At 52.9% G+C, this 26,569-nt stretch overlaps 2 protein-coding genes across 3 annotated transcripts; one reads left to right on the top strand and one right to left on the bottom strand.

The window, feature by feature from the left end:
- Nucleotides 1-404: 404 nt before the first annotated feature.
- Nucleotides 405-8,574, top strand: RFLNB (refilin B). The gene is made up of 3 exons (XM_081110539.1): nt 405-630; nt 3,329-3,438; nt 5,907-8,574. The coding sequence occupies exons 1-3, from the start codon at nt 415-417 to the stop codon at nt 6,238-6,240; spliced, it is 660 nt and encodes a 219-aa protein (XP_080966665.1). The 5' UTR covers nt 405-414; the 3' UTR covers nt 6,241-8,574.
- A 10,354-nt stretch (nt 8,575-18,928) lies between these two features.
- On the bottom strand, nt 18,929-22,097 carry LIAT1 (ligand of ATE1). 2 transcript variants are annotated; one of them, XM_081110177.1, is made up of 2 exons: nt 21,792-22,097; nt 18,929-19,509 (listed from the first exon to the last, which is right to left on the bottom strand). In XM_081110177.1, the coding sequence occupies exons 1-2, from the start codon at nt 21,985-21,987 to the stop codon at nt 19,022-19,024; spliced, it is 684 nt and encodes a 227-aa protein (XP_080966303.1). In that variant the 5' UTR covers nt 21,988-22,097; the 3' UTR covers nt 18,929-19,021. The 2 variants fall into 2 exon arrangements, with proteins under 2 accessions (XP_080966303.1, XP_080966304.1); XM_081110178.1 differs by having other exon boundaries at nt 18,929-19,506.
- Nucleotides 22,098-26,569: the final 4,472 nt, after the last annotated feature.

Raw genomic sequence — 26,569 nt, 5'->3', positions numbered from 1 at the left:
GGAGGCATCGGCTCCCGCCGGGCCCGCTGCGGCAGGGCGAGGGGACCGGGGTCAGGGGACAGACCCCGGGGCCAGCGGGGTCTCGCGTCCACCTGCAGCGGGGCGGGGGCCGGGTGGTGGGGCCGGACGGGGCCCCCGCGCCGGGACCCGCGCTCGGGGCGGGCTGGGCGGCGGGCGGCGGGCGGCGGGCGCGGGCGGCTCTCCGCGGGAGCGCAGCGGCCCCTGGCGCCCGGCCTCGCGGCGCGGCGGTGCGGGGCGGCCCGGCGGGCGGGCGGGGCGGGGCGGGGCGGAGGGCGGAGGCGGGCCCGGGCGCGGCGGCGGCCAGACCCGGTCGGCGGGCGGGCAGCGGCCCCGGCCCGCGTCTGCGCCCCTCGCTCGTCCGCGGCCCCTCCGGGCGCCGCCGCGCGCACAGCCATGGTGGGCCGGCTGAACCTGCAGGATGTGCCCGAGCTCGTGGACACGAAGAAGAAGGGCGACGGCGTCCTGGACAGCCCGGACTCGGGGCTGCCCCCCAGCCCCAGCCCCAGCCACTGGGGGCTCGCGGCGGCCGGGGGCGGCGGCGGCGGCGGGGAGCGCGCACCGGCGCCCGGACCGCTGGAGCCCGACGTGGCGGCGACCCCCGCGGTCCCGGTGAGTGGCACCCTTCGGGCCCTTTCCCTCCCCGTCCCACCCGCAGCCGGGCCCCGGGAGACCACCGGCCGGTCCTGCGGCCCCTTTCGGGGCGCGCTGTCGGCGCCGCCACCCGCCCGTCGGGACGGCGTGGCCAGAGCTGGGAGCCGGGGCGGGAGAGCTGCGAGCGCCCGGCCAGCTGGAGCCGGTGGCTGGAAAATTGTCATCGCCTGCGAGGCGCGGGAGCCCCGGGAGAGGCGAGCCGCCGCCTCCTCCCTTCGGGGTGGCGGCCCCCCGAGGCTGCCTGGCTGCGGCTGGGGCGGGAATGGGCCGCGTTCTTGCCCCAGCCGGGCTGGAGGGGGTCCCGGGACACCGAGAGGGAACCCCAGTCTCGCCGGACAGCTTTGCCGCTACAGACGTTGGTTCCCAAGGGTCTTCCCCTCCATCTGGTCTTGGGGGTAGGGCTGTGCTCCGGCTCCCAGCTCCCCGATTCACAGGGCACGTGGGGCCCGCCTTTGGGGACTGTTACTGGCCCCGGAGGGACCTTTTGAGAAGGGTCACCCGAGAGCCTCTGGCCTCCTGTGGTCCCCCTTGTCCTACCACCTAACAGCCCTTGTCTGGCACATGATGGGGGGGGAGGCCTTTAGGTGGGAGGGAACTTTAAAAAATGAGTCCTTTTATTTTCTTTTACTTTTTTTATTGAAAGAAAAACACGGAGTCTCTCTTGCCCCAGCAGTCGCTCAGGTGGTGGTGGTTATCGCCTTTACCTAGGGCTCAGGGAGGCCACATCCTCCTGCAGGCAAAGCTCAGAGCGGCTCTCACCCCAGCCCTCCCCACTCCCTACCCCCACCCCCGGGGGTGGTAGCCGCACACTTAGATAGTGCATAGCATCAGCGACCCGCTGACCCTGTCTCTCCGTGGACACCAGTGCATTCTCTGGTCTCCATACGAAGCCAGCACTAGCTTCAGCGTGGCCTTCGGAAGCCCTGAGATCTGGCCCCTCCTAGCCTCATCGTCCCCATCCCCTGGCCTGAGCCTGTCACCTCTGCTGCTGCTCCCTCCACTTGGCTTGCCTTTCTCTCCAAGCCCATCCTCTTCTGCTCTCAGCACCCAGTCAGCTTTTCCACCCATCAAAGTCCTGCTGGCACCCCTTCAATGCCCAACTCGTCACCTCCTCTGGGAAGTCTTCCTTGGTGCTTCCCAGATTCATGCTGGAGTGTGTGGCTTAGTCCCCGGTCCCTGGTGGCACCTTGTCCATATGTTTGTTATAACCTCGCTGCCCTGGCCCACCCCCAGCCTGCCCCTGGAGCAAGGTGTGTGTGCTCAGCGAGTTGGGTGGGCAGGGATGAGGGAGCAGAGAAGGCAGAGGAAGAGAGCTGAGTGCTGAGAGCAGGCTGTGTGTGTGTGTTGGAGCGTCACCTGCCCGCTCCTGTGGCTGTGTCGTCCTGCAGCCCAGGACTGTCTGGAAGGTGCCCCTGAGGTTGGGGAATGTCTGCCAGCCAGAGAGCTGGGGGCAGAGCAGGGCCCACTATCAGGACTTGGGGGCTGGATCCAAAAGCTCTGCAGCAGCCAATGCCCCCCCTCCCCCCACCCACTGACTGTGGTTCCTTCCCCAGCGGGTCAGTAAACTCCCACCCACGTTCAGGTGCCGGACCCTCAGGGCCTGCCCCTCCCCCTGACCTATCCTGACCCCTTGGGCTTTTGTATTTCCAACCTACACGTCCAGTGACACCTTGTCCTGGTAACGCGAGCAGTGTCTTAGAGCCAACCTTCTAGACGTGTCTGCTTCCTTCTCTGCCCTGGAAGATGTGGGGGTGGGGCTGCCACCTCGACACCCCGGCCAGTGTGGATCCTTCTCTCAAATTAGGCAAAGACAATGACAGATTCCCCGGTAAACCCCGGAACCCAAAGGGCTGCCCTCTGCTGCCCAGGTAACACGGGCCCCGGTCAAGTCCGGTGGCGACGGGCACCTGTGTCTAGGATGGAACTGTCTTCCTAGGCTGCTCGATGAGTCAGAAAGTCTGAAGCTCTGACCAGACGGGAAGCCAGGACCCTCCGGGCATGCTTGCTCTGGCTCTCTGAGTGTCTGGAGAGTGGACAGTGACAGAGAGAACTTTGGGGTGTTCATCGGCCAGGGAGGGTGCAGGTCCTCCATCTGGTGGGGTGTGGCTCTCCCAGGGCAGGGAGGTGGAGGACGTGGTACTGAGTCTGCAGGGCAAACAACCCCTGGTAGGAGGATTTTGTTTTGGCCTTTTCTAAAGTGTTGCCGAGACAATGACAGGGTTGGGGGCGCATAATTGAGGGTTCTGGTTAGCGGAGCCCCAGCCGACCGAGGTTTCCTGACCGCCTTGCTGTGGGATGGCGCGGCAGCCCCTGGTCTGTTCCTCTTTTCAGCCTTTCACGGAACCTCAGCGTGGAAGGGGGCGCCCCGTCGTGTGCAGATAAGGTCTCAAAGGGCGTGTGATGTGACTCGTGTGGGGGCACACAGCCATTCCTGGTAGACCTGGGACTCGAACCCAGACCTCTGGGCTCCGTTGGCAGGAAAAAAATCTGAAATGTCCATTGCTCTTTCCATGCTGAGTCAGACCTTCTCTGGCATCATTCCCAGGACGGGGGACACAGGCACAGCTGGGCCCTCAGCTGCGGGCTCAGAGCCAGGACCGGCTGTGGGGGTGTATCAGCCTGGCCTGCGGTCTGACTGTGTTCTCCATCCTCCCAGAGTCCGGCCTCGCTCCCCACCCCTCCGGCCTCCGCCTGCACACCGAGGCTCTGCCCGCTGTCCTTCGGCGAAGGAGTGGAGTTTGACCCTTTACCACCGACGGAAGTAAGGTAAATATAGCGGGCGCCGAGTTCATTTCATTGTTAAATTTTTCACTTTTTATTCCAGAAATTAATGATTATTTTTTAAAAAATTAGTTAATCAGTCCTGGCCCATGTGGCTCAGTTGGTTGGAACATGGCCCTGTACACCTAGAGGTGGTGGGTTCAATTCCTGGCCAGGGCACATACCCAGGTTGCAGGTTCCATCCCTGGTCAGGGCATGTGCAGGAGGCAGCCGATCTGTGTGCCCCTCTTATATCGATGTTTCTCTCCCCCCCCCTCCCTCCCTCCCTCCCCCCTTCCTCTCTATAAAAAACAAAAACAAAGACTAGTCATAGTTTGGTGGGCACTCTTTCAGATTTTTTTTCTGCATTCTAACGAGTTAAATATATGGACACACTTTTTAAAGTAAAAACACGATCATGTTACACATAAAGTCCTGCAACTTGCTTTTTGAACCTCATATGTCATGGCCATCAGAGGTTTAAAATTTTCTAATGAACTAGTTCGTCTTTCCAAGTCCCCACCCCCCCCCCTCCCCCACCTCCCAACCCTGCTTCAAGGTGTTGTCGCCCTGTTTCAGGTTATAATTTCACTGGGACAGCACCACCCTCCCTTTGGGACTTTATCTCATCCAGGATTATCTGGGGGCAGATTCACTGAGAGGCTCTGTTCAAGATCTGTCTTTTTAGAGAAAGGAATTTTACTTTTGGGAACCAGTGGTTTTATAGCTAGAGTTTCAGTTGCCTTAACACAAAGGGCCCTTTGACGTGGAACAAAGGAGGCTCACCACTTTGGAGGTGAGCAGTTCAGCCCTTTATTCCTGCAGAGCTTGTATTTTGAACAAAATGAGGACATGACTTCATGACATTAGCTTTCACCAGCCTCTTACCTACTCGCCCGGGGAGAATGGGCGTGTCCCTCCCGCTCACTGGGAAGAATGCTGATTCTTACTCCCTGACACAGGGCGAAAGAGGGGGCGCGCAATGCTGTTAGATGTGGCTGTGTGTGATGCTCATGTATATTTCAGTACATCTGAAGCTGTAATAAATTCTACAGGAAAATGAACTCATGCTTCGCTTACATTAAAAAAGAATTAACTCCCGAATTACCAAAGAAAGACTTAAGAAAAAATAAAGTAGCTGCTGAGGAATATTGATGTTTGTTTATTTTATGGCAATCAAGATTGTAATGGGTGCCCTGGCCGATGCTCAGTTGGTTGAGCATCACCCCATGTAACGAAAGTTTGCAGGTTCGATTCCTGGTCAGGGCACATACTCAGGTTTCAGGTTCGATCCCTGGTCAGATATGTGTGGGAGGCAACTGATCGATGTTCCTCTCTCTTTCCTTTTCCCTTCCTCGCTCTCTAAAATAAAATCAATAAAAACGTATTTTTTTTAAAAAAAAACTATTGTAATTGGCTTTGATTGTAATTGGCCAGCTTGAAGGCCAAAGGGCACAGGTACTAGTATCACCAAGCATTCAAAAGCAGCATCTAAGATTTCTGGGTTCCTTCATCCTCTCTTTAAAGAGCTAATTGATCACTTTAGGGGATAGTGATACTGTTCACCCTGGTGTAGCGGTAGAACTCGCGTTGTTATATAGTAACTAGAGGCCCAGTGCATGAAATTCATGCACAGGTGTCGGGGGGGAGGGCGTCCCTCAGCCCAGCTTACACCCTCTTGCAATCTGGGACCCCTCAGGGGATGTCCAACTGCTGGCTTAGGCCCGATCCCTGCAGTCGGACATCGGCAGTCGGACACCCCTCTCGCAATCCGGGACCGCTCGCTCCTACCCGCTTGCTTGCCTGCCTGCTCGCTCCTACCCGCTTGCCTGCCTGCCTGCTCGCTCCTACCCGCTTGCCTGCCTGCCTGCTCGCTCCTACCCGCTTGCCTGCCTGCCTGCTCTCTCCTAACCACTTGCCTGCCTGCCTGCTCAGTGCGGGTCATAGTGACCGGTCGTTCCGGTCGTTCTGTCGTAAAGGCCGCTTAGGCTTTTATATATATAGATTACCACCCGCAGCACTTGCTGTGTTAACATTCTGCCCAGTTCTTATTGGGCACTTTGTACAGAAAAAAGGTAACTGAGCCTTGGAAAAGTTCAGGTCAGTAACGTGACCGAGCTCTCATGGCTTAAGTAAGGGGACGCTGCCTACAGCGAGAAGCAGTGGGTGTCTGGTAAACTCTGGAATCTTGCGCCTGCATTTAAACCCCAGCCCCCACTGCTTCCTCCCACTCTGACCTTGACCTCTGCACGTCCGTTTCCTCTCCCAGGGCTGTTGGGACGATTAAATTAGACCCTGGAAGTAGAGTGCTTCCCATAGTACCGCACAGTAAGTGCTGCACTAACTCTGTGATGCTTCTGGCTAGAGCAGCCACATCTGAAGGTGTGCACCCGCGGGAGGTTCACGGTCACAGTGGGGACTCCAGTGCCCCTAGCTCAGAGGGCTCACCGTGCTGCCTTCCGTCTCCCGCCCAGGTACACCTCCTCGGTCAAGTACGACTCAGACCGGCACTTCATCGACGACGTCCGCCTGCCCCTGGGCCTGGCCGTGGCCTCCTGCAGCCAGACGGTCACCTGCATCCCCAACTGCACGTGGCGCAGCTACAAGGCCGAGCTGCGCTTCGAGCCCCGCCACAAGGCCACCCGCTTCCTCAGCACCACCATCGTCTACCCCAAGTGCCCCAAGACCGTCTACACCACCACCCTGGATTACAACTGCCGCAAGACGCTGCGGCGGTTCCTGTCCAGCGTGGAGCTCGAGGCCTCCGAGTTCCCGGGCGGCGGGGATTACCTCTCGGACGAGTGCTGACTCAGCAGGCTGCCGGGCGGGCCAGCTCCTCCGCCGCCCTGGTCGCCGCTGGTCACTGCCCTGGTCTCCGCCCTGGTCTCCGCCCTGGTCACCGCCCTGGTCTCCGCCCTGGTCACCGCCCTCGTCTCCGCCCTGGTCACCGCCCTGGTCTCCGCCCTGGTCACCGCCCTGGTCTCCGCGCCCGCTGCCCTCCAGTCTCACTCGTGCCCCCAGGAATCTAACCTAGAGACACCTCTAAGCCCGGCCTGGGGAAGAAAAAAATGTCACGGCATCTTAGAGTGATCGAGAGAATTTGGTCTTTTAAAATGCTTTGTTTTGAAAAGGGGTGTCTTTTCTAGTTTGCTGCTGCGCACTTTCCCCCAGAGTCTCAATCTGATGAGGAAATAGAGAGACAACTAGAGCGACGGTGTGAACCAGGGAGGGGCGCGCCTCTCGGGGGACTGTGGGTCTGAGAAAGAGGAGGAGAAGGCCTCCGATGGAAGCAGCCAGTGTGGAGGGGTTTCTGCCCCGACGAAGCAGCGCTCACTCCGGGCCTGGGACGCCCATGTGGCCCAATCTGTGCAGATCTAGGCCTCCACTGTGTCCACATTGCAGAGGAATTCTGCCAGAGCCTTAGGTCTAAGCCGAAAGCAAGGACACCCCCTCCGCCCCCCCACCGCCCCGCCTCCTGTGAAGCGAAAGGTGAAGTCAAAGTAGGGCCCGATGCCCCAAATCCAACTCCAAAGCCTGGGCCTGGGTGCTGTTGTGACGGTTCCATTCCCTTAAGAGTTCATTTTAGTGTAAGGGACAGAGCACTGAGTGTGAACTGAAGAAACGTGAATTCAGCTGAACTGGCCTCAGGAGCAGGGGCGGTGGCTGGGCCAGGAGGGTGCAGGGGGCCGGGCTGCCTCTGCCTTCACCCCTGCCCGCCCTGCCTCACCCCAACCCTTGCTTCTTCCTGCCAATCCCTGAGGTTTCTGAGTGAAGAAAGTGGCAGATGGCTTTTTCTCTCCCGGTGCTGGAAAGAACAAACCCTGACTATTTCCTCTGACTACATCCAAACTGTCAGGTGCCTGAGGGTTACAGAGCTCTGTTAGCTTGGGCTCCCGCTGTCTCTGCTGAGGGCTTTGTCCACCGGCCCTGCAAGCAGAATTGATAGCTGTGTGGGCACCTGGAGCCACAGCAGGGACTTCTGTTCTGAGGAGAGCAGGTGTGAGCGGGCGAGATGATGGTCACACCCATTTAAAGTCCTTGGAGGCCTATCCAGCCAGATTGTCTGGTGTCCTCTTCATGCTTAACCATGTGTGGTCGGTGGTGCTCCTAGCTGGTTGCAAGCATCCCGCGCCCCCTTGCCTGTGGAGCCTGCAGGGGGCGGGACCTTCTTGAGTTTGCCAAGATGGGGTCAGGGGAGGGGGGTGTCCCCTCTGGGGTCCTACAGTCTCCTTAGTCACGCCGAGCAACAAATGCTTCCTGTGTTTGGAAAAGCAAATGACATGGCATTTATGAGAAACGTGGATTTTTCACTCCAATTCCATAGTCTTATCATGTAAGACACATGATCAATGTGATTTTTAAATTATGTTAAGAGAATTCCCAAGGCTTTGCTCCAGCCCCATGGGGACAACTTGAGTGAGCTCAGGACGCCGTCGTGGCCAGCCCGTCAGGAGAGACGGGCTGGAGAGCAGGGCCGTAGGCACAGCCCCGTGCCGAGCTGTCCACGTGGGATTTCGTTTTAGGGGCATTGGGTTAAGTTCAGGCAAGTCATTCTAGGTGGGGAGAGAATCGGAATGATACCCGGAAAGTGAGTAGAAGTGAGCGGTTGTGAATGTGTAATGCAAATGGACAAGCAGGTTTTCTTTTAAGTTATTCACTAGGGAACCGACTTGAGTTCTTCCTAATCCTTTCCCTTCAAACCTGCTTGGCTGGACGGAGCAGAAAAGCAATCACGAGAAGACCAGTGGGACACTCGGGCGGAGGAATGACGCCGGTGGCTGGTGGGTTCCTGTTGGTTTGCAAGACGGAAGCAGCGCTTCCTAAAACTCACTCATTAAAACCAAACATTCCTGCGCGCACCTGGGAGACACCGTTTCCTTACGAATCCACGTCTTTTTCCTCAGGCTCTTGAGTGATGGCTTTCATGTAAGAAGGATGATTGGTGTTTTCAGAAAAGAAGTTGTTTTGTTTTCGTGACCTTTTAAGAAAGAGCGATGGCCTGGCCATTGGACGCTTTCCTGTTTCTAACCTTAGGAAACCCAGGGCTGCATTGGACAGAAGCTGTTTTTTAAATTTATCTTTGACCTCTGTCCCCCTCCATTTCGCTTTGTGACTTCTTCATTTAACAATAAATTATCTTTTAAAAAAATCCTTAGAGACGCTTCTCCTTTTTAAAGTGAAATTATAATGTTTTGGTTAAGAAAAATGAGAAAAACAGCTCTTTGTCTTAAAAATTTTTTAGGATATGATTGTAATTTAATAGAATATTTCTGTCTGGAATATGCCTTTCCTTGGGGCTACAAGATTTTCAAGGGGCCCCTGGGCACAGATGGTTTTGAGGAATTTGTTCCCAGACTCTTTGCTAAGACCCATCTGCCCTGAAAATGTGGCTGTGACTGATGGCAGGCCGGTCCGCCCTTCCCACCTCCCCTTTCAGATGGCCCTTCTCCCACTTTGCAGAAGAAATATGTGTCTTAGTCTAACCATCTTTTTAAAAAAATATATTTTTATTGATTTCAGAGAAGAAGGGAGAGGGATAGAGAGATAGAAACATCAATGATGAAAGAGAATCATTGATTGGCTGCCTCCTGCATGCCCCCTATTGGAGATCAAGCCCATAATCCAAGCATGTGCCCGGACCAGAAACTAAACCCTGACCTCCTGGTTCATAGGTCGACGCTCAACCTCTGAGCCACGCCAGCAAGGCTGACCATCTTTAATTTTATTGGAGGTGATCCTCTGGTATCGTAAAACCTGCAGGTACTAGACAAAAGAACAGTTAAAAACCTAAGTGTCTGGGTACCAGGACCCCACAGTAGATATTCATGTCTATCAATGTCCTGCCATGATTTTGTCAAGGATGAAGAATGGTGGCAGAAGCAAGGGAAGCTCTCACTTCCAATTTCTCCTGAAGGGCGGCAGTTGGAGTGGTAACACTTTTCATGTAATACCCACATCTCTCCAATCTCAGACTAATGTCCTCCCTGAGGGAAGGTCCCTTGGGGCCAAGCAAAGAGAGGATCGATAAGAAATATTGAAAGTGACGGCATCTTATTTCATTCAGGCATCACATTCATCGCAAGGCTCTGTGCCTTATCTGTCATTCTTTAAGTTACGACTCAGAAAGGAATATGTCCCAGGGGATTGACTGTAGGGTTGAGGGGGTCAGTAGGGGAAAAGAGGGGGGCGTCTGTAATACTTTCAACAAAGATAAGTTTCTAAAAAAATAATGTAAAAGAAAGATGTCCCAGGAATGCATATTACAAATCCTATAACTTTTTTTTTAAGCCAATCTCTTTTTAACAGAAATTAAGTCTAACTTGGCTGATTGGGATGACAGTGAGGCCTAATATTGCCAATTAGGTTATACATATGGTGTAAATTTTCCATAAAACAAAAGTGCTAATCAGCAGTTCCAAGGTTTTGTTGGAAAAAATATTTACGGTGTGTAAGATTAATGTTATAGTTGTGTGTGGTGTGGTGTGTGTAGAGAGAGAGGCAAAAGTGTGTTGAAACAAATAATGTTTCAATTTTCCCTTAAAAAAACCCACCTTTCTAAGTATATCAGATTAAGTTGACAACCTCAAGAGAAGAAGTAGTAGGTATCCTGTGTAATAAAAGCATAATATGCAAATTGTCCCCTCAACCAGGAGTTGTCTGGGAGTTCGACCCGGGGGCGGGGCCAGCCAGGGGAAGGAAGGGAGGGTCCCGCCTGTGGCTGGCAGCTGCTAGGAACCCTACTAGAAGCTCAGTGCACTGGGTTTCTAGTAATCCATAATAATAAAAGCATAATATGCTAATTAGACTGGTCGTCTTTCTGGACAAAGCCATGGAGGTGGGGGGCCAAGGCCCGTGCATGAATTTCATGCATTGGGCCTCTAGTGAATAATAACACGATACATCTTAGGAAGGCTTTTTGGTATACTTCCTAGAAATTTAAAAAGTGAATGATTCTATGGATTAAGTAATGAATCCTATGGCAAGAAATGCCTCTTTTCAAAATTAAATACTAATCCTTTTAGCCCTGGCCGGTGCGGCTCAGTTGGTTGGGCATCGTCCCACGTTCCGAAAGGTTGCCAGTTTGATTCCCAACATGCCTGGCTTGCCACTCGATCCTGGGGGCGGGGCGGGGGGGGGGGAGGGGAGTGCAGGAGGCAGCCGATCAATGTTTTTCTCTCACATCGGTATTTCTCTCTCCCCCTCTCTGTTCCTCTCTCTGTAAAAATCAATTTAAAATCTTTTTAAAAAATCCTAATGCTTGTAGCGTATAATCACCACCAAGTGGTTTGTTTGCATTACTATTTCCCGTTGGGCTTTCTAGGGAGTAAATAAGGGCGTCTCATCAAATGACCTGGGGGAGGTTAAACGTTGAACAATGCTAATTATGTTTATTGAAGGGCTTCTAGGAACCCTTGTATTAACCAGCTTTTGTGGCCTGACAACCATCACAAATCGCAGTGGCACACAGCAGTAAGCGGTTACTTCTCGCTTACAAGTTCATGGGTCCCCTTGAGCAGTTCCGCCCAAGGCTGGATGTTGAGTTCAGGTTTGCCCCTCTGGTCTCTGAAGCAGGCTAGGGAGGTTGCCTGGGCACATTCGTCTCAAGGAAGAGTTCAAATGATACCCGAAAAGCAAGTAGAAATATACAATATCCCTTATGTTCTACACTGGTGCTCTGTCAACTTCCACCCACGTTCTATGGGCCAAAGCAAGTTGCCTGACCAAACCTAACATCACTGGGACAGGGTACCATCCTTCCCCATTGCGTGTGGGAGAATTGGGTATTTGTTGGAAAATAGCCTTTCATATGTTCATGTGCATTAAGAATCTTCAAACGGGGAAACCTAGTATGTAACATTTTCCAAACGCGTTGGCTCAGAGAACCCATGAGCATTTTACGGACTAGTTAAACTGACAAGAGGCATCAACAGGAGGAAAGGTACACAATCTTATTGAAGTTAATATTTTTATGTGCATGAGGGCCTCGCAGAAAAGAAGTAAAAACCCAAAGAGGTGGTTGGAGCTGGGAGCTTATATACCACTTTAACGACGGTGTGATCAATTGAGAAGTGAGGAGACAAAGGAAAGGGGTTTTGGGCTTCTAGGGCCAAGGAATTGTGGGAAAGTAACTAGGAAACACCTTTGGGATCTAATGGAAGATAAGGGTGATCTTAATAAGGTCGGTTTATGCAAACTCATCTTGGTACTGGCTCTCTGTCCTGGTGATCAGAGTTGCTCTCCTCGTTCTGGTCAAGGAGAGGGAGGTGGGAACCTGCACCTCCTTCACAAAGGGAAATTCATGTCCTGCTTTTATACAATTAAGGGGGAAGCAAATAACTTTTCCTACATCTGTTGATTCTCAGATGCCTTCAGCTCAAAAGAATCCTTATGCCAAAGTGGCATATTTTGCTGTGGCATATGCCAGACCCCTTGTATCAGACCACCTGGGTTCAAACTAGCTCCATCCTGTTTTAGCTGGGTGACCTTGCATGAGCCCCTTAAATTCTCTGTACAATGGGTGCAGCGAGTTAGCTTCTCCATAGAAATGCTGTGAGGATTAAATGAGTTAATATATGCAAACTGCTTAGAGCAGTATTAGTTTAAAGGCTAAGTGTTTTATTGTTTTAATTATCTTTTGGCTTTGTATTTTCAATTCCAAGAATGTACCCAAAGCGCTGGAAAATTGCACTGAAATGTGCATATATGGACGTTCCTTGCAAAGTTGTTTAGAATAGCCAAAAATAGGAAACCAAATAGATGTCCACAAATCGGGGCTGAATAAACTGTCTGTACAATGAAGCACTAGGCAAGCATTACCAAGCATGATGTGGGTGTCTATTTAGTGGTTTGGAAAGATGTCCATGCTGTCTTTTCAAGAAAACCATTAAAAGACAACATATGTGCCCCGCCGGCGTGGCTCAGTGGTTGAGCGTCGACCTATGAATCAGGCAATCATGGTTTGATTCCCAGTCAGGGCACATGCCCCGGTTGCAAGCATGATCCCCAGTGTAGGGAGTGCAAGGAGGCAGCCAGTCAATGATCCTCTCTCATCATCTTTCTATCTCTCTCTCTCCCTCTCCATTCCTCTCTAAAATCGATAAAGAAAACCACTATACTAATAAAAGGGTAATATGCTAATTAGACTGGACATCTTCCGGATGACCTTCCAGACGTCCTTCCTGACAAAGCCGGGCCCCGGTGAAGCCACCCGCCTGCAGTCCTGAGTGCTAGCGGCTGTGGCTGTGGCCCAGGAGAAGGAAAAGCTGCCTGCTTCCTGTCCCAGGCGCCTGCAGCCTTCCAGAGGGAGAGAAGCCCAGGTCTCGGGTGCCTGTGGCCTGCCGGAGGAGGGAATCCTGGGTAGTGGTTGCAGGGCCGAGGCAGAGGTGGTTAGGGGCGATCAGGCCGGCAGGGGAGCAGTTAGGGGTGATCAGGCAGGCAGGCAGAGGTGGTTAGGGACAACCAGGCAGGCGAGCGGTTAGGGAGCTAGCATTCCTGGGTTGTGAGAGGCAAGTCCAACTGCTGGTTTAGGTCCAATCCCTGTGGGCAGTCAGACATCTCCCAAGGGGTCCCAGATTGGAGAGGGTGCAGGCCGGGCTGAGCCCCCCCCCCCCCCCAATGCATGAATTTCTTGCACTGGGCCTCTAGTATATTACAAAAAGAAAATGACTGGAAGTCTGGACACCAAACAGATGAGGACAGCTCTCTCTGATTGGAGGGACTATTACATGTTCTCAAATACTTTTTGCTTATCTGTGTTTTCTGATTTGTCTGTGATAAGTATACATTTCCTGTCTAGCCTGAAAAGTAAAACCTGAGTGTAGAGCTGTGTACAGCTTTCTGGTGAGGTAAGTGTAGAGAAACAGAGTCTGTCTGTCCCTTGGATGAGGCCGGAGGACAGTGAAGAGTCAGGTTGTGATGCTATTTGCAGTTTAGCAGCGTAGCCGGCCGCATTTCCATGGCTGTTGCTACAGATACGAGACTCTTGGGTCAGAGACAAAGGACAGTTTATTCATCACAGCAATCGCTAGCGTATCATTGGCGTTTGTGCTGGGTTCCAGCCTCGGCTCCCAGAGAGAGACGTGAAGAGGGCCAGGTGGCACTGGACACAGGGGTTGTGTTACCGCAGAGGAACTCCGAGCCGAGAACTGGAATCTTCTGTAACAAGCAGTAAGCAAATCGCCCCGAGCTCTGGGGCACTCCCGTCTCCCAAGACTGTGCGTCAGACCAGCATCCTTCAGGAGACCACCCGGGCCAGCGGTGGCTCCCCTCCCAAGATGTACAGACACCCCGAGACCTGGGGGGAACCGGCGCCCACAACCCCAGCTTCTCAAATGTTAATGGGCATGTGAGTCACCCAGGGATCTTGTTAAACTGCAGGGCCTGATGCAGGAAGTCTGGGGTGGGGCCGGAGCGTTGGCTCACGAGAGAGTTTCTAACCAGCTCCAGGCACGTCGGTGCTGCTGGCCCCAGGCCCACACACCGTGCCGTGCCGGGGCATGGGCAGCGGTCGCCGGCCAGAGTGCTGGCCGGGGGCTGTGAGTAAGTGCGGATGTGGAGGGAGGTGGAACCCTTCCTAAGCCCTTCCCGGTGATGATTGGAGCGGGAGGTGTCGATAAGTTTACTAACGGCTGGATTTGACCACGAACAAGTACACAGTGTGGCCAGGAGGCCGGAGAAAGTGTTTTCCCACCACCCAGGGCCCTCTGGAGCCCCCGTGTGAGAGGCATCTGCCTCCCCAGGAAGCTTCTCTGCCCCCACAGTTCCCAGAAACACTCTTCCTCCCAGCACCACCCCACCTGCCTTAGCCACTGACCCGCCAACAAGCCCCGATGCTGTCTTTGTCTCTTCCTGTTGCGGTTCACCTCTGGGCGCAGACTGCGAGAGCCGTCGGAGGGCCCCCAGCATAGTCACCCACTGCCCTTAGCTTCTGGGTGACCCTGGGCAAGTCCCCCCACCGGAGCCCCTTTCCTCCCTCCCATGTGAAGGACTCTCACACCCTCCCACCTCGAAGACTTGTGGCGATGAAAGGGGATCGGGAATGTTCGACGCCTAACACCATGTGGGGACGGGCGGAGCCTGCCGGTGAACTCCGTTACGTACTGAGCAGTTGCTTGATAAACATTTCCTGAAAGGACGATTGGTGACCTTAAGGCAGATCTCTTACAAGTTGTGCGATTTGAGTAAGTCACCTCTTCCCTCTAAGCCTGCACTGTAAAATGGAGATAGCCCAGCTGGTGTGGCTCAGTGGTTGAGTATTGACCTATGAACCCCGAGGTCACGGTTCGATTCCCGGTCAGGGCACATGCCCAGGGTGCGGACTCGATCCCTGTATGGGGCGCACAGGAGGCAGTCGATCAATGCTTCTCTATCATTGATGTCTCGCTCTCTCTTTCCCTTCCTCTCTGAATTCATTAAAAATATTTTTTTAAAAAAGAAAGAAAATAAAATGGAGATAAATCTGAGGGAACTCAAGTGAGGAACAAATGAGATAGAAGAACTTTATAAGATGATCTAAAATATTGTAATTACAAGGTAGGGGCAGGACACAAATCGCATACCATGAAAATACATGTGACTAGCTCTGTCCAGCTCTAGGCTGAGGCATGGCAAGTAGAAACCACGTGGTCTCATCTAGCACATGGCAGCCAGCAGCTCCTCCCCACGCAGGGCGCAGTTCCTCCCCCTACAGGGCGCAGCTCCTCCCCCTACAGGGCGCAGCTCCTCCCCCTGCAGGGCGCAGCTCCTCCCCCTACAGGGCGCAGCTCCTCCCCCCGCAGGGCGCAGCTCCTCCCCCTACAGGGCGCAGCTCCTCCCCCCGCAGGGTGCAGCTCCTCCCCCTACAGGGCGCAGCTCCTCCCCCCGCAGGGCGCAGCTCCTCCCCCTACAGGGCGCAGCTCCTCCCCCCCGCAGGGCGCAGCTCCTCCCCCCGCAGGGCGCGGCTCCTCCCCCGCAGGGCGCAGCTCCTCCCCCGCAGGGCGCGGCTCCTCCCCCGCAGGGCGCAGCATCGCTCCTGGAGATAATGCACGCTCCTGGGGGCACTGGCCCTGGGTGTCTGTGGTGCCTGGTGACACGTGGCTTCTTACGATCAGGTTGGCTTTGGTTTTCCGCTCTTCAGATCAAGGGCGAGGCAGCTGGCCGAGAGGCACAACTGAGGTGAAGGAGGTGGCCACGGCATGCTAGCTGCTGTGTAACAGAATTACCCCAAAACATAGTGGCTTAAGACAACCTTATTGTCATCTCACAGTTGCCGTAGGTCAGGGACCTGGGGTAGTTTAGCTGGTGTCTCGTCCAGGCTCTTTCCCTTGAGCCGGGGGCGCTGGGCGAGGCCCTGTGGGCGTCTCCCCTCTCTCCTCCTCAGGGAGCCACACCAAGCCCTGGTCCTCATCCCTGGAGTCCCCAGGTCCTCCTCAACCTGCTCAGCACAGGCCTCCGCACAGGGAGGGCCACTCCCGTCTGCTTCAGGGACCCTGCGGGCGTGGCTGCCGACCTCCTTTCCGGGAGGACAGGGCTCTTCCCAAAGTCCCGTCCCTGTCTGTTGCCAGGTTACAAAGGCCGACACGTGAGAACTCTGCCGCTGGCCTTTCAGGGAAGGGCGAGGAGAGGGCTGCTCTGCCAGCGTTGACCAAGGTAAGCACTTCTGCCTAAAGGTCAGGTAAGCGGTCCGTGGTGTTTTGCATTGACTTCCAACCTCTCCTAGAATCCTGCATGTCGTGTGTGTGTGTGTGTGTGTGTGTGTGTGTGTGTGTGTGTGTTTAGAATCCTGCATGTCGTGTGTGTGTGTGTGTGTGTGTTTAGAATCCTACATGTCTTGTGTGTGTGTGTTTAGAATCCTGCATGTCGTGTGTGTGTGTGTGTGTGTGTGTTTAGAATCCTGCATGTCGTGTGTGTGTGTGTGTGTGTGTTTAGAATCCTGCATGTCGTGTGTGTGTGTGTGTGTTTAGAATCCTGCATGTCTTGTGTGTGTGTTTAGAATCCTGCATGTCGTGTGTGTGTGTGTGTTTAGAATCCTGCATGTCTTGTGTGTGTGTGTGTTTAGAATCCTTCATGTCTTGTGTGTGTGTGTGTTTAGAATCCTACATGTCTTGTGTGTGTGTGTGTTTAGAATCCTGCATGTCTTGTATGTGTGTTTAGAATCCTACATGTCTTGTGTGTGTGTGTGTTTAGAATCCTGCATGTCTTGTGTGTGTGTGTGTGTGTGTGTGTGTGTGTGTGTGTGTGTTTAGAATCCTGCATGTCTTGTGTGTGTGTGTTTAGAATCCTGCATGTCTTGTGTGTGTGTGTTTAGAATCCTGCATGTCTTGTGTGTGTGTGTGTGTGTGTGTGTTTAGAACCCTGCATGCCTTTAACTCCTTGGCAGGCAGGGACCTCGTCTGAAGCCTCCACTCTCTCCCTCCCAGGCCCTGCATGGGGCTGCACACAGGCGGCCAATACCACCCCAGAGACCACCCCCGTGTCTTGGTCCTTTCGGTCTGCATCTCTGTATCTGAGGGTGATGCTCCCATAACTGAGGTAGCGTCTATCTAGGCCAGCCGTGGGCAAACTACGGCCCGCGGGCCGGACCCGGCCCGTTTGAAATGAATAAAACTAAAAAAAAAAAGACCGTACCCTTTTATGTAATGATGTTTACTTTGAATTTATATTAGTTCACACAAACACTCCATCCATGCTTTTGTTCCGGCCCTCCGGTCCAGTTTAAGAACCCATTGTGGCCCTCGAGTCAGAAAGTTTGCCCACCCCTGGTCTAGGCCCACAGGTGTGCAGGCTGGAAAGGCCAGGAAAGGAGCACCCCAGGCCCAGCCCTCAGCTACCGGAAGGCAGGCAGGCTAATCCTGACAGTGTTTCCCTGTGAGATGAAGCCCCAGTTGTCCCGCATGGAAGTTGGTTTAATAGTGTCTGGGGACTGGTGCGGCCATTATGGAAACAGTATGGAGTTTCCTCAAAAAATTAAATATGGAACTGCCATTTGACCCAGTGAACCCACTTCTAGGGATATATCCTAAAAACCCCAAAATACCAACCAGGAAGAATGTGTGCACTCCTACATTCATAGCAGCACAATTGACAATAGCTAAGATCTGGAAACAGGCCAAGTGCCCATCAGTAGATGAGTGGATTAAAAAAGCTGTGGTACATTTATACCATGGAATACTATGCAGCAGGAAAAAAGAAGAATCTCTTACCCTTTGAGACAGCATGGAGGGAGAGTATCACGCGAAGTGAAATAAGTCAGTCAGAGAAAGACAAGTATCATATGTGGATCCAGAGACGTGGAAGCATGGAACAGAGTGCGAAAACTCGGAGGGAAGGTGGGGGAGTGTGGGTGGGTAGGAAGTAATCAACCATGGACCTCCTGGCCCATGGACACAGAAAATGGGGTGGTGGCAAGAGCCTGGGGCGGAGGGTGGGGAGGGGCAGGCTGGAGGGGGTCAATTAGGGAATAAAGGGGACATATGTAATACTTTCAACAATAACTAATTTTACAAAAATAGTGTCCCTGGATTGGCTGTCTTGTGTGTGTGTGTGTGTGTGTGTGTGTGTGTTAATTCTCACCGGAGGATATTTTTGCCATTGATTTTGAGAGAGGGTGGAAGGGAGGGGAGAGGGGGAAACAGGTAGAGGGGGCAGAGTGAAACATCGATGTGAGAGAGAAACATCAATGGGTTGCCTCCTGCACACACCCCAACCGGGGGTCAGGAATCGAACCTAACAACCCAGGTATGTGCCCTTGACCTGGAATCAAACCCTCGAACCCTCCGATGTGCGGGCCAATGCTCTAACCACTGAGCCATGCTGGCCAGGGCGTGGCTGCCTTTTCTTCCCTGTTTCTGTTGGTCTTTCCTTCACCTCCCAAATAATCTACTTGCACCCGAGTCATCGACTCAGGGTCCGCTTCTGGGGGAACCCAAACGAAGAGAACAGTGGCCCTCGCTCGATATTTGTGGAAGGGAAGCATGGCAACCCGGGCCAGGTAGCATAGCAGAGCCTTTGCAAAACTTTGCTTACAACGCCATTTGGGGGGACTCGGGAGGATCGTGTTTATCAGAGAAGCAATATGCACTTTGCGACGGCTCAGCATAACCTCCCAGGAATGGCGTCTGGGGCTCACTTGTCCTGAAGACCACATGAGGGCAGGGAGCGTGTTTAATGAATAGGAAAGGTCTCCAGGATATTTGCAGCATTTTCCTGGAGCCCACAGAAGGGTGCTGTGTCTGGAGCTTTACCCACGAAATTCGTTTAAGAGTTAGAATTGCTAGAATCTATACACGTTCCCTTTTTGGGGTGGGAGGGGGGAGGCGGCAAGTTATCTAACTGTGATGAGAAATGAAAGGACAAAGAGATGCCAGCTTATCTGAGCAAAAGGAAATGCAGAAAAAGACCTCGTTGGCTAAATTGCGTGCGTGGAGGAGCGGTGGCTGTCCCGGGCCCCTGAGGGCACCGCGGTGGCAGGAGGGTCGACCTCATCAACAACACAGCAGCGGTCTGCTTCCTGCAGAGGTAGGTCTGATTTCCTTTTATTCTTCTCCTTTTTCTAACACATAAACTTGCGGTAAGGATAAAGGATGAGCTTGTCAGTCTCACGGGTGGGTTCTCACTCGGGCAGAGTAGTGGCCAGATCACAGTGTGGGGGCCCCGGAGCCAGGCTTCCCCCCAAGAAGTCGACAGGGCCGGCGACTTTTAACGCCAGCTGCCTGCTGTTGGTGCTGTCCTGGGAGGGACGGGCTGGGTTCTCCGGCGCCTCCTCGGCACAGGGGTCAGAGTGGATGCCCTTGAGGGCCAAGACCCGGTACCGCTTCCTCCGGTTGAGCTTGTATATGCGAATCCGCTCCTTTTCTGCCTCCGGGTCGGCGAGAATTCCGTCCCAGCGCAGACTCTCGTTGATCTGGTTGGAGAGTTTCTCTTCTAATTTGCCAAAGTTGGGGAGGTTGACGGAGGAGGAGAAAGAAGGGACGAGCTGGCTTGGCTCTTTGTCCTGCCTGTGTTCTGGTCTCGGGCCATGATCTTTGCCGGGACTCAGGACATCGTGGAAAGATGAAGACAGCTGCTGCTGCTTCAGGCTTCGGCTCTGACGTTTATCTGCTGAGCAGATGAGCAGCGTTAGCGTTTGCGGGGATGCCTGCCCTCCTCCTGCTCAGGAAGGATGGCAAACTCACCAGAGATATAAGGGGGTGGGGAGTGCAGGCTCCTCCTTACCGAGGGCTCAGTGGCCACGCCCACCAGCCTGGGACACACTCCACTGCCATATGCTTTAGGTGAGCACCGCCTATGAGCCAGTCCTCTGGATACAGGCTATCAGCCCAATTTTCCAGGTGAGGAAACAGACTCCGAAAGTCTCAGTAAGTTGCCAATGTTATATAGCAGGTGGGAGGGCCAGGATGTGTGTTTGTGTGTGCGTGTGTGCGTGCGTGCATGTGTATGTTTAGCGCCAGGATTTTGAATGCAGGCCTGACTCCCAGTGCCCTGTTCTCCTCTGTGCCATGCTGCCCCTCACCTCTCCACATGCTCACCCAGATTCATTCAGTTCTAGGCGCCCATGACTCTGCCCCCCGCCCTCCGTCTAGACTTCTTTATGATGGAGAAATGGAGAACAGAAAAACTTCCTGCATCTGACTGTGGAGAGTAATATCATGCCAAGTCAGGAAATACTTCTGCTGTGTGGCTTGTACTGGTTTTTTTTACATTAATAAGATTCCTGAGTTATATAACACACATAAGCGGTGGTTCTTTCATCAGCTTAGCCTTCTTTTTGGTGGGGAGGGAAAACTCCCCCCCCCCCCGCAAAAAAAAAAGAGAAAAAAATGCTCTTTTGACATTTCTATACCTTTCTACTCCCCCAAAACTATTTGGTGTCCCCTGCTGACAGTAGGAAGTACGTGCCACTCTAATTTCTAGAGTCAGAAGCTAAGCCAAAAAGACAATAAGTTTTCCTAATTTGGTTTTGCAGACACAAAACCAAAGGAGGGCTTTTTGACCTAACCTCCAGAATTGATTGTGTGCCTTTTTATTACGATGCCACCTGATGAAGTAATTGTGATCTTCCTATTGTTTCCTTCCCCAAACTTCCAGGTTGACATGGGGCCGGCTGCCACTCCTTCTGCCTCCAGCGCGCCAGGGTGCCAGCTCTGCACATAAAGGCCCAGGGCCAGAAACTGGACCCAGGACTAGCCACACTAGAGGTCAGGGCTGCTGAGCCAGGGTCAGCGAGAGCCCCCCCAGACAGCCAAAGCCTGGAGGGAGACCACCCAGGTGACAGTGGAGATAGCGTTTTACATCAGTTATTCTCTCTCCATAAGATAGGTGCTCAGTGCCTCTGTCAAAAAATCAGGGGGTCCTATGAGGAGAGTTCAGGGAGATGTAGGGGTTCCGTGGGTGTGTGGCAGCGGCTGGTGTGTGGATCTGATGTGTCCTTGAGAGAGACTGGAGTGAGGCCTGCATGCATACAGTTGTATGTGTACAGGAACTGCTTGGGAGGGGGGGGTCTCTGCATGTGAGTGTGAAACAGTATCTGTATGTGTGTGTAGGCTGTGGCTGTGTGTGCCTGATGGGGTATCTGTGCTTTAGTTTTATTTGGTGCTTATAGTGACATAAAGGGGTGTTGTTGAGGATGTTTGGGATTATAAAAGTATGTAGCAGTGACAGATGTGATGGTGTCTGTGCAGTTGAAGGCTGGCCTTGGTGGACGGGTGGTGGGGACGACCGTCTGTGCAGGGAGGACACTACTTCATATGCATTAACTGGGTGTCTACATGACATCCAGAGGCCAGCTACCCCTGAGGAAGGAGGAGGCAAGGAGGGTCTCTAGACAGAAGGCAGAAGTCTGTGTTTCTGTGTGTGAGGAGTGTCTGCCTCTAGTGCTTAGTGGCTTTGGCTTGGGGGAGGTCTGTGAGGATGAGGCGATCTCTGTAGGAGGGCTTGAGATTTCTGTGGGGAAGGTAGGGAGGTTTAGGATTGCAATTTAGCTGAGCGTTTAGTAAAGGTGAGGTGCTGTGTGGGGCTGGGAGACTGTGGGAATAATGTTGGGTATGGGAGTGTCTTTGTTTGGGGTAGAGTGTCTCCATGGATGTTGAGAATTCTCGATGCAGGATTTGAGATCTCTGTGCTCTTTGGGGCAGGGTTTCTGTGTACATGGATGGTCTTTATGAGCAGGGGAGGGGCATCGCGGTGCAGCGTAAGTGGGGAGCGGGAGGACCTCTATCTGGGAGGGGTGAGTGTCTGCTTCTGGTCTGAACTGGTCCCCAGGTAGATGGGGGTCTCTGTGAGGGACGCGGGTGGGTGACCTGGGGCGGGGGGCGGGGGGGGGGGTTAGGGGGAGAAATCTCAGGTACAGGAGCTGAGACTTCCGAGCTGGCTGTTCCTCTTACCGTCTCCCTTGCCTGACCTCTCAGTCTTTCTCTTCTTCTTTTTCTTCTTCCCCTTCCGTTTGGGTTCTGGGGCGCAGCTGGAGATGGGAGGCAGTCTGGACTCCTTTGTGGCCGCAGGGCCGCCCTCTAGCTCCTCTTCCTCATCCTCATCACCCTCGCCATACCTCGCCGCCCTGGCCCCACGGAGGCCGTCCATCCGCCCCTGCGGGGCCGCCAACTGCGCGTGGGTCAGCCCAAGACCCGCTGCAGCCCAGCCGGCGGCTCCAGGCGCTGAGGGCTTGACCAGACCCACGCATCTCCATGGCGACAGCCACACAGCGCGCGCGCGTGCGCATTCAGGAAGCTTCAGCCTGGGCGCCGCCCGCGGACTAGGTGTGCGCATGCGCGTTTCAGTCTGAGCCCTTGGCAGAATGGGGAAGAGTGAGAGGTTGTCAGTACTCGTATACTCCAGCACCTTTTCCAATGCTGTTTGTTCTCGCCGCACTGTGTGTCCTCCAAGCTCCAGTCTCGTACATCTACCCTGGCTTTCCAAGCCCAAGATGTGCAAAATAAACTTACTTCATTGCTCTCCTGGAAGAGAACAGCTGGGCCGGCAGACAGCTGGCGGTCCTCCCCCGACCCGCTCACCTAGGCTGGGGCTCACCTAGGTTGGGGCACGTGGACGTCTAACGTCTGGACACCCCTCCTAAATGATCTCTACTTCCAAACTCTCTCCAAGAATTCCTTATCGACTCAGCTGCTAGAATTAATTTTTGAAGACGGATAGTTTCCCTCTCTTGCTTAAAACCCTCCAATGGGGCCCCCTCACAATTCATACTAAGATTGAACTTCAGTGTGGCTCACAAAGCCTGGCGTTTCTCTCCAGGTTTATTCACCACAGATTATATATAGATCCCCCAAAATGGCAGAAATAACATCTCTCATCTCACACACTCTTCTAGCATTCTGCCATTTCCACATCAGGAGGCAGTCAACTCCACTCCCCTTCTGAGTGGGCTGGTTGGCTCACTCCTAACACTGTGTGGTGGGAGTGACACTGTGACTCCTTAGGCCAGGTCATAAAAGGTAATGCAGCATCCACTTCATTATTGGAAGACTTGCTCCCGGCCTCCTGGGCCTCCTGGGAAGGAGTCTGAGCACCCTGAGGCCACTAGACCAGGAGGGAGCCCAAAAAGACCACAGGGAGAGACCCTAGGACGTGAAGGGAGGTGCCCCCCGCAGCTGCAGGCCCCAGGCCAGCCCTACCCCAGCCCTTCCTGAATTCCTAACTCAAAGGGATTGTGAGGGATAATGAAATGGTTGCTGTTATTGAAGTTACTACATTTTCGTGTGATGAAGTTGTACAGCACTGGAGAACCAGAACACCAATCTTTGATTTCTGCCATCCTACTGTGTGTGAAGTTGTATTTCCCTGTGGTTTTAAGTGCCGTTTCCCTGCTGACGAATGAGGTTGAGCATTTTTTAAAAACTGCTTATTGGCCATTTGAATGTCTTGCTTTATAAAGTGTCTGTGGAGGTCTTTTCCCATGTTGTAATGGGAATGTTTATATTTTTTATTGTTGATTTGTAAGAATTCTTTATATGTCTTGGATATAAAATCCTTCCTCAGCTGCAAAGATCTTTTCCCAGGTCTGCAGATTTTGGTTTCATTTTCTAAATGGTGTCTTTGGATAAATTCTGATGAAGACACTTTTTTTCAGTTTTTTCTTTTTGTATCTTGCCCAAGGAAATCTGTCTTACTCCTACATCACAAAGATGGTCTTCCGTTTTCTTCAAGAATCCGTACAGTTCTGGGGTCTTAGGTTCGGTCCATGATCCACCTCAAATTCATTTTGTGAATAAAGTCAGATAGGGGTCAAGATTTATCCACAAGTGGATTTATCCACAAGTGGATTTCTAGTTGTTCCAGCAACTTTCATTAGAAAAACATCCCTTTCCCTACTCACTTACTCATCACTTTTGTAGAAAACCAATTGATTGTATACGTGTGAATCTATCTCTGGACTCAATTCTGTTTCCTCGATCTATCTGTCTCTCCTTACACCAGTACTGATAGGGGAAGGGCGTGTAATAGAGGCAGAATTATAGTTAATAGCGATTCACTACACTAACAATAGAAACGGGTTTTTTTCTTATAGACTCTGGTAAACTGGAGGATGTTTTGCAAGAAGAAAAACAGGGCCATAAAGATAAGGCGGCCTCCAAGCCCAGATGGGTCCATTGCTCAGAAAAGAAGATACACTTTAAGTGCGAGTCAAGGACAGGACTAACTGAAGGGAGAGACTGTGTTCTGGGCTAATCTCTGCAAGGATGATGATAGAAAGCAGACTGTGGGAATGCACTAGTGTTAGTCCCCCTCCACCCCCCGCCACCCCTCATCCCCTAACCCTACATAAGGGCTGGCTTGAAATGAAGTGTCAGAATGGTCTTTTCAGGGCATTGCACCTGTCGCTCTCTCAGACCGCCGCCACCTGAATCATAAACACCACGAAGATTCAACCCCATCTCTACTTAATGGACTCTAGTAGCCACCAGCACCGGGACTTTGTTCTGGTTTCAATACCACAACGTCCTAGTTATTGTAGCTTTATAGTAAGTCTTTTTTTTTTTTTTTTTTGTCCTCACCCAAGGATACTAGTATGTCTTCAGAGAGAAAGAGAGAGAGAGAAACATCGATTGGTACATGCCCCAACTGGGGATTGACCTCACAACCTGGGTATGTGCCCTGAATGGTAATCAAACCCGAAACCTGCATGGGACTCGACGAAACCTGCATGGGACTCGATGCTCCAACCAACTGAGCCACACTGACAAGGGCTATGAGAAGTCTTGGTATAGCTGTAGCCGGTTTGGCTCAATGGATAGAGCGTCGGCCTGCGGACTGAAGGGTCCCAGGTTTGATTCTGGTCAAGGGCACATGTCGGGTTGTGGGCTCGCTCCCCAGTGCGGGGCATGCAGGAGGCAGCCAGTCAATGATTCTCTTTCATCATTGATGTTTCTCTCTCTCTCTCTCTCTCTCTCTCTCCCTCTCCCTTCCTTTCTGAAATCAATAAAAATATACTTTAAAAAAAAGAAGTCTTGATATAAGGCAGTGTAAGTTCTCCAACTTTGTCCAGTGTTTTGATTATTCTAGAACACTGGCTTTTCCATATACATTTTTCAAAAAATCTTGTCTATTTCTTCAAAATAGTCCGCTGGGATTTTGATGGGGGTTTCATCAAATCTATAAAGTTTGGCACTCTGATACTCAATAATGGCAGTCATTAGTACGGACCCATACACAGGCTTGTGTGGACACATTGCTTTGTAAAGGACTCCTCTGTTCTGTGTGTCCTGAGTCCTCTCATCCACTAACCGTGGGAGGCAGTTAGACAGACGTGAGCAGAGCAAGGACGATGGGCCAGGAGCAGGAGGTCAGCAGAGTGGAAAGCCCAGGTGCCTAGCAACGGACAGTCGTAGCGTGGAACCTGCCCCCAGGGTGACCTCTCCTCCCCTAGCACATCGCTGGTCATTACATTTAGACCGCCTGACCTTTCCTCCCTTGAGATAACATCGAGGCCTCAGTTGTTTTTCAGCTCCAGGCCCAGAAAGGTAGCAAAACCAGCCAAGCCACACCATGGATGCTCTCAGAACCAGCTGCATTGAATAAAGACCCCCTGCCCTGGTGCCAACACTCTTCCCCCCAGCCTCCCCCCGCTCCCTCCCCCCAGGTGCATCACCTTCACCTTCCTCACTTCTAAGCTCCAAGGGCCCTTCCTTTGCCTCTATAACTTATTCACTAAGCCCATTTCTTCTAGAATTACTTCTACCTCTGTGATCTTCTAAGTAAATGTTCCCTTATAGCTTAAGTCTTGGCTCTGAATTCTTTCCTAGCCAGAACCCAAGTACCGAGGTTGCTGAACCCATGTCTGGTCTGACCCATCTGGTCTAACACCTGGTGCCATTCTCAACGCCCCCAACCTAGCCCTGACCGGTTTGGCTCAGTGGATAGAGCATTGGCTTACAGACTCAACGCCCCCAAATTAATGCGCCCAGCACAGTCCACATATAGCGAGTGCTGGGAAGCTGCCCCTGGCCTGCCTGCTTTTGTCCCCGGGAGCTAAGTGAGATGTAAATGACAGAAGTCCTCCCTGCAAGTGGCCGCCTGCTGGCGGAGAGGTGTAGGGTTTGCTCTCCAGATGCCCTGCCCCATTCCTCCTGGTGCTGACGGACAGGTGCTGGCTGCCCTGCCCCCGTTTCCAAGAAAGGCCGGCCGTCTTCCCTCTCAGCCAGTCCCCCGGCCTGGACACTCCTCTGGCAGGAGGCAGCTTGGCCATTTCTCTTTCCGACTTTAGTGAAGGGTGCAGCGAGGTTATGTTGAGCTGGCCAGTCAGCTTTGGAAGAGAAAATTCATATCCAGTGAAGGAATCCAACCCCTTGCAAGTAGAAGGAGATTGAGCGAGAATAATCCCGATTGGACAGAGGAGGACACAGACTGCAAAGTGACTTGCTCAACCTCTTAATGCTCAGTAGCCACCACGTCGGGCCCGGAAGCCACATCCCCAGTTCTACAAATCTTGCCAGGCGAGCAGTCGACTTTACAATGATGGTCATTGGCCAACAGGAGAGAGCATCGTATCTTCATTATTCATTGCAGCTTCCTTGTGTAAGCTTTCTGCTTGTGGTCTAATTGGATGTTATTGTTACGAGCAGATAAAAGCTGAGCTTTCCTGCCCTATAAGGAGCAAGTCTTCCCTTCAGTCCAGTGCAGACATGGGCACACCTCGGGCAGAGCGTAC

Source organism: Myotis nattereri, assembly GCF_964212035.1.
Source record: "Myotis nattereri genome assembly, chromosome: 16".
In the NCBI taxonomy this organism is placed as follows: Eukaryota; Metazoa; Chordata; class Mammalia; order Chiroptera; family Vespertilionidae; genus Myotis; species Myotis nattereri.
This window is presented reverse-complemented; position numbering and strand designations above follow the sequence as displayed.